The sequence below is a fragment of the Hordeum vulgare genome, chromosome 2H (genome assembly GCF_904849725.1).
Source record: "Hordeum vulgare subsp. vulgare chromosome 2H, MorexV3_pseudomolecules_assembly, whole genome shotgun sequence".
NCBI classification, from domain to species: domain Eukaryota; kingdom Viridiplantae; phylum Streptophyta; class Magnoliopsida; order Poales; family Poaceae; genus Hordeum; species Hordeum vulgare.
In genome coordinates, this window is record NC_058519.1 from 142,591,403 (window position 1) to 142,598,987 (window position 7,585).

Genomic DNA, 7,585 nt, shown 5'->3' on the forward strand with positions numbered 1-7,585 from the left:
GAACAGATTGCGATTCGGATCGCGAAGACGTTCGACTACATCAACCGCGTTATATACGCTTTCTCTTAGCGATCTACAAGGGTATGTAGATGCACTCCCCCCTCTCATAGATGTTGGTCTTCATAGATTGCTCTTGGTGAGCGTAGGAAATTTTTTGTTTCCCACGTAACGTTCCCCAACACCACTGTCATCACAACTATCCAACATTAGACTGTTTCTCACGGTTAAATCAAAACTGACCAATCTGTTTATGGCACCAATACATGCAATGGACATTAAAGAAGGATATCCATTTCTTCTATACCTCGGCATGCGTCTCCCTGCCCCCGCCATGCTACACTATTTTTTTTGGTTCGGAGGACACATCATTTTCACTCATCTTGTAACCCACGTGTATCTGTGCTACTAAAAAATTTCTTCCAAACCAAATAAACAATTATCTCTAAATAAATCAAATGTAGTAAAAATCCATTTGCATTCAAACATTTTGAAAAATCTAAATTTTTTTCTTTTGGATCAGTTATTAAACTCGCGAATAGTATTGAACATTCCAACATCTCGGTGTCCCACTAAAATGGAATACACCACTCCTTTTTCATCCGGTGATAGTGCTAAGCCGAAGGAGGCTCCATCAAAGGACACCACTACGATTTTCTAAACTCTATACTCCATGGTCCATACACCAAGCATCATTATTTAATTACCGAAACTGAGCGCGCATTTTTAAAGATAATTAGCATTGCTAATTGATGTTGGTTTCAAAAAGATATTCATATTTTAATATGTTCACTCCTTTTAAGCCAAAAAATTGTTCCAAATAAAAAAAGTTAAATTTGTTTAGAAAATCATTAATTAAATTAGAAAAAAAATGTCTTCATAAAATATCTGGCACCAAAACATGTTCGGTTCTAATAAAAAAATAAAAAATCAGTTTCTTAAAGAAAGATATTCATGTTTTCCTGAAAAGCAAAAAATAAAACCAACTGACGGACTATTTCATGCACCACTACTCTTCCAACAAACATAGGAAGTTAGACCGACTTCTTCACGTCCACACTTGATGCTTCGAACAAGAATTAGAGAGTAATCTTATTACCAATGTTTGCCAAAACTGGATGTAAGAGATGGAAAGTGATGACACACAGAGTAGGTTTTGTAATATTTTTGCCCGTTGCAACGCACTGGCATTTGTACTAGTATATTATTAAAATAATATGTGTTCGCATAACCTTATCAACTAGGCACCATAAGAACAACCATCATAGAATATCCGGTATCATAAACAAGCCACGTATTTATTGATGCATATCAATGACGATGTCCGACGACAATGCAAATAACTCATGAATAGGTAAGGAAATAACATAGTCACATGATTTACTCCAGGATATATTTTCAACAATAGACACAAACAAGGAGAACAATTTAATAAAGAATAAGAAAAAAGATGGATAGGTGGCTAGCTAGATGCTTACGTCATGTCAACTTGCAACCAAAAAAAACCTAGGGCCTCCTGAAAACACGACCATTGGCATATTACCAGGAGGGAAGGAAAAAAATCGACATGATGGAACTACGCTCCCAAAAATTAAGGGACCATTGATCATCGATGGATCGCTTTCACTAATTAACAATGATCAACGATGGAGTTGATTAATCGAATTAGCATCACTACTACCAAATCTTGGCCCTCCCGCTGCCGGTGTGCTTCTTGGAGGTGCCCCGGAAGTCGGTGAGAATCTGCTCAAGGCAGGCCGCGGAGCACGGCAGCACGATGGGGCGGTCGCCAGGTTTGCCAAACTCCTCCTCGGCCATGTTGAGGAGCTCCTGGAAGGTGTCGCTGGTGAGGCAGCCGATGGGAACGAAGAACCGGCTCCCGTCCCGGGTGTAGGCCGCGAAATGGCCCCGCGGGCATGACGCTGCACTAGCAGCGGCGGTAGGGGAGGTGACCTTGCTGCTAGCACTGCCGTGCCATTTCTTGGAGATCTCCATTAGCCTCGCCATGATCGATAGATAGATGTGTGTCTGTGTTTGTGCGTTGTGTCTCCTGCATTTAGCTTGAGGCTTGTGACATGTCAAGGTAGGGGCAGCTCAGGTTGGGTATAAATAGATGCTTAGTGTGGCGCTGTGGTGATTCAGGCTGTAGTGGGCCTCTTGCACTTGTATGGAGAGGATCGGGATGAATTAGAGAAGTTAATGAGAAAATTAAAGAATGGGGCAGAAGAGAATATAATTCATCATTGACTGTATTTGCGTGGCGTGTGATGTTGGGAAGACAGGTGTATATGTCAAATTCATCCTAATGATGACAAAAATAGTAAAAGGGCAATGTTACTCAAAAAGTCATTCGTTCCGTTTTATATACTCCCTCCGTTCCTAAATATAAGACCTTTTAGAAATTGCACTATGAACTACATACGGATGTACATAGACATATTTTAGAGTATAAATTCACTTATTTTGGTCCGTATGTAGTCTTCTAATGAAATCTCTAGAAGGTCTTATATTTTGGAACGGAGGGAGTATAAAGCATTGATATATTATCAAACCTTTTCTAATTTTAACATGTAATGCTTAATACACCACAGCGGTACATAATTTGTCGTACGTGCATTCAACCTGTCACAAGTTATTGTGCACGTACATACGTGGTGTAGTTTACTGTACTTAATCTTCCTCAATGCACAGTAAGCCTGCAGAAGTGCAGAGTACGTACGTCCGGTGCATGGGATATTTTTGGACCCCAAACCTGGCCACCCTCGCATGTTATATATCCGTATTTGGTATACAGATAATCTGAAAATGAAATCAGCATATAATAATCAATAGTATACATGTGGTCATACAGGCAGCGGAGGACAGTAGGACCGTGTGCTCCGCTAGCAAAACCTGGATCATCTTGGACCGCAAATGTTTCTAGGACACTTGTCGGGCCAAGGCAGCACATGCATGCAATCAAAATTACAGATTCCACCCCCAAAAAATAATTCCAGATTGCGGATATGTACGGCAGCATCGTACATTTATCCATATATATACTATTCCTTCTGTTTCTAGATATAAGTCTTTTTAAAGATTTCATTACGAGACTACATACATAACAAAATGAATGAATCTACACTTTAAAATATATTTATATCTATCCATATGTAGTTCCTTAATGAAACCTCTTCAAAGAGTTATATTTAGAAATGGAGGGAGTAGTGTGATATATCCCGGTACTCCCTCCATTTCGTAATGTATTTCTTTATAAAAGTAAAACATGTCTATATAGCCATTGGCATCTAAAACACTAAATACATAAAATATGTACGATACACTTTATGATGAATCTAATCATACTAACTTTGTAAAAAGTGGGTGTTGACTCTTTAATGTCTAATTTTTAAAAACATACTATACAATACTTCACAAATAGTGGGAGTGTAACTACATGTCTACACACAGTAGAAAACCATACACAGAACTTGTACGTACATCGGTCGGATCTAGATAGGACCGGCAGCAGCGGCAGAGACACGGCCCACGGGCCGGTGGACGAGACACACATCTTTACGGTCCTAGCATGCATCATGCCCGGCTGCCAGCTAGGGACAAATGCTAGAGACCGTCGGGACGACACAATATGCAGCATGACTAGTGGCCAATGCTAACTGCTAAGCTGAATCTGAATGATCAATGTCGTCCAGTACCATATTTTCACCGTCCAGTGTACGCCAGTTTTTTTCTCTCTAGTTTTACGTCTGCATATCTTGACTGTCGACATTGGAGCCATTATACAAAAGCATGTAGCATGTACATGCAAGAAGATGCCGTATATGCATTCATGCATGTGAGAGTTTATGTCTGTATTTGTAAACATTCCATCTGTTTTAATTTACCACCGGCTGTAGAATTATTATTCCACACCAACTTTCTCCTATTTTTATATTGTTCTAAATGACTTTTTTCAAGTGATTGTAGAACTGACGCTATACTCTTGGAAAGACATCAATTAGGTTTGACTTTTTCATTGAGTATCATTTTTTAGAATTATGAAGGTTTGGGAGCCGTTTTATAAACGGCACGATAACCTGTCGAATCATAAACAATACACTGTTGAAAATGCATGCAGAGGCCAACTGGTAGGGCATGCATGGTGCACGAAGAAGAGGATCCCAAGCGGATGCTAAGCTAGCTAGCCCTTAAGTGCACCGAAAGATTGGCTCCACTATGCATGGATCCATGCATGGATGGCCCTGGAGGCGCTGGCTATCTTTCTCAAAGTTCCGGCAGCGTCATGTGCTGCACATTGGCAGCCACAGGTTGCTGCATCGGCCATGTGGTGCCCGCGTGCGCATGGACCCGGATTATCTGGCTGTTCGCTCCCATGCAAAGCTCGACCTCCACCTCATTGGCCTACATGGATAAGCATCGCCCTCGGGTCCCTTGTACTATGTCGATCGACTCAAACATTTACCACCGTATACCTCCCCCTCCTCCTAAAACAACATATTCGTATATATTCGTACCAGGGTCAGCCATGATGAAATAATTAACAAGTGACCTTAGACATCAACACGATCTCTGTGTTCTCAAATCAAAATATTCAATCTAACATAACGAGATCTTAAAGGAAAAGATTCAATTCGTCATCACAACAAGGCAGTAAGGAAATAATATCATATGATCCAGGTAGATTAACAAGACCCGTGATACATCAAGATCGTGTCATATCAAGAACACGAGAGAGAGAGAGAGATTGAACACATAACTACTGGTACATACCCTCAGCCCCGAGGGTGAACTACTTGTTAGAAATATGTCCTAGAGGCAATGATAAAATAGTTATTATTATATTTCCTGTTTCAAGATAATCGTTTATTATCCATGCTATAATTTTATTGAATATACATAAATGCATGTGTGGATATATAGACAAAACAATGTCCCTAGTAAGCCTCTAGTTGACTAGCTAGTTGATCAAGGGCGGTTAAGGTTTTCTAACCATATGCAAGTGTTGTCACTTGATGACTGGATCACATCATTAGGAGAATGATGTGATGGAGAAGACCCAAACTATAAACGTAGCATGTGATCATGTCATTTTATTGCTATTGTTTTCTATGTGTCAAGTATTCATTCCTATGACCATGAGGTCATGTAACTCACTGACACCGGAGGAATACCTTGTGTGTATCAAACATCGCAACGTTACTGGGTGACTATAAAGGTGCTCTACAGGTATCTCTGAAGGTGTCCGTTGAGTTAGCATGGATCAAGACTGAGATTTGTCACTCCGTGTGACGGAGAGGTATCTCGGGGACCACTCGGTAATACAACATCCAATATAAGAAACTTGCCGGTAACGAGATTGAAATAGGTATCTTGTATTACGAAATGAGTAAAGAGACTTGCCGGTAACAAGTAAAGAGACTTGCCGTTAACGAGATTGAAATAGGTATAGGGATACCGACGATCAAATCTCGGGCAAGTAACATATCGAAGGACAAAGGGAATGGTATACATGATTATATGGATCCTTGGCACAGAGGTTCAACCGATAAGATCTTCGTAGAATATGTAGGATCCAATATGGACATCCAGGTCCCGCTGTTGGATATTGACCAGGGAGTGTCTCGGGTCATGTTTGCATAGTTCTCGAACCCGCAGGGTCCGCACACTTAAGGTTCAGTGACGTTTTTGTATAGTTGATGTTAGAGCATATTTCTCCATATGTGGTTTTGGTAATTAATGACAATCCCTATGGACTAATGGTTGCCTTAAGTTATATTCATAGGATTTGTCCATAGACACATTTCTTGAAGTCCATCTGTTGGGTTCAAGGAGTTTATATGATGACCAAGGTGGTATTCAAGGTATTATCCAAAGAATGGTCATAGAGACACAAGGTTGATCAGAACGTCAGATAAAGAGTAAATCAAGATGATCAACACACAAACATAGAAGATGTACCGAGAGGGATCAAGTGATCCCATGGTATGGTAAGCATTGTCCATTACATGTTTGTGTACTAACCCATGGTCTTCGTGAGAGTTATATGTGGGGTTAGGTGTGTTTCCATGGGCTTGCGTCTAGAGGAAGATCTCATACAACCCATGAAGGATGACGTCAAATGGTGATCGTCATCAAGATTGTGGTGTGCAAGTTCAAGTGGATTAGCTCGAAGATATCATGCTTGAAGGTTGCCATCCATTGTGGTGGTAATGGACTTGTGAAGATATGCTGAAGAGAGGTTCACCCATGTTGTGTATGGGGGAGCAATCAACTAGTCTTCATTAAGCCAACGCAATCAAGAAGGTGGTCCGTCTTGAGGAAGCCAAGATCATCATAATCTATCTCAAGAGGACGAGGTGCAAGGTATAGGTTTTCCCTTGATAGGTTTTCTGTTTTAGGATAGATTGTCGTACTGTCAAGGGGGGCTCTCAAGTGAGTAGCTTGATCGTATCGTTCGTTGAGAGCTCAAACCATTTGCATCCTTTCATCATACTTCTTTGTTCTTGTTTGGTGTTTCTCTTTGTGAGTTTTAGAGCTTATGGTCATCTTCATGACAAGCTCAAGTTCATCAAAAACAGAGTACATATGCATCTTCTATGATGTTTTCGATGTTGGAGTTTTTGCTGGTTCTTCATTCATAGAGGTGTCACATATCTATATCATTGGAATTTTCATATCTGCATCTTCTATGCTGTTTTCATATTTGTTTTGATAGCTCTTGTCGTCCTGAATGCAACAAGCTTGGGTTTGCTCGATTCGGAGCTCGTATGCGAAAGTTATGGCTGTTTCAATGGCGAGCGGTAGTACCGCTGGACCTAGCGGTAGTACCGCTCGCCCTAGCGGTAGTACCGCTAGAGCTGGCGGTAGTACCGCTGGCCCTAGCGGTAGTACCGCCCCTGGTCAGCGGTAGTACCGCTCCAGGACTTTAGTACTGTCATCCTTGTGGCTATACTACGTCGGACTTTTTGCGAAGACTTTCTTGGCGGTGGTCGGTCCGGTAGTATCTTTGCGCTACCATGGGCTCAGCGGTACAACCGCTGTAGCCGAGGGTCAGCGGTAGTACCACTGCAGCCAGCGGTAGTACCGCTGGAGGGTCAACGGTAGTACCGCTGCAGCCAGCAGTAGTACCGCTGGTCTCGGGCTGTAAGTGGGGGTAACGGTCTGACTCCTTCCCCCACTATATAAAGGGGTCTTCTTCCCCCTTGGCCTTATCTACCCGTTGAGCTCTTTTTCTACCTCCATTGTTGACCTTCTTAGAGCTTGCTTACTCTCAATCCCTCCAATGATTCTTGCTTGTTCTTGAGGGAAAAGAGAGAGGAGATCTAGATCCACATCTCCACCAATCACTTTCTCCTCTTTGTGAGGGGAACCCCTTGGATCTAGAACCCCTTGGATCTAGATCTTGGAGTTTTTCTGAGCGCCTTGTTCTCCCTCTTATATTTCTCCATAGCTTTTCTTGTTGTGGAGGGATTTGAGTGTGAGGGACTTGTCCACTTCGTGTGTTCTTGCCATTGCATTATTTGCATCGGTTTGAGTTCTCCACGGTGATACGTGGAAGTGAAGTTTGAGAAGCTTATTACCCTTGGTA

General features: G+C 41.7%; 1 protein-coding gene across 1 annotated transcript; it reads right to left on the reverse strand.

The window, feature by feature from the left end:
- Positions 1–1,352: 1,352 nt before the first annotated feature.
- On the reverse strand, positions 1,353–2,063 carry LOC123429807 (auxin-responsive protein SAUR36-like). The gene has a single exon (XM_045113795.1). It carries the CDS (start codon positions 2,002–2,004, stop codon positions 1,675–1,677), a length of 330 nt encoding a protein of 109 aa, XP_044969730.1. The 5' UTR covers positions 2,005–2,063; the 3' UTR covers positions 1,353–1,674.
- Between the last annotated feature and the right edge of the window lie 5,522 nt (positions 2,064–7,585).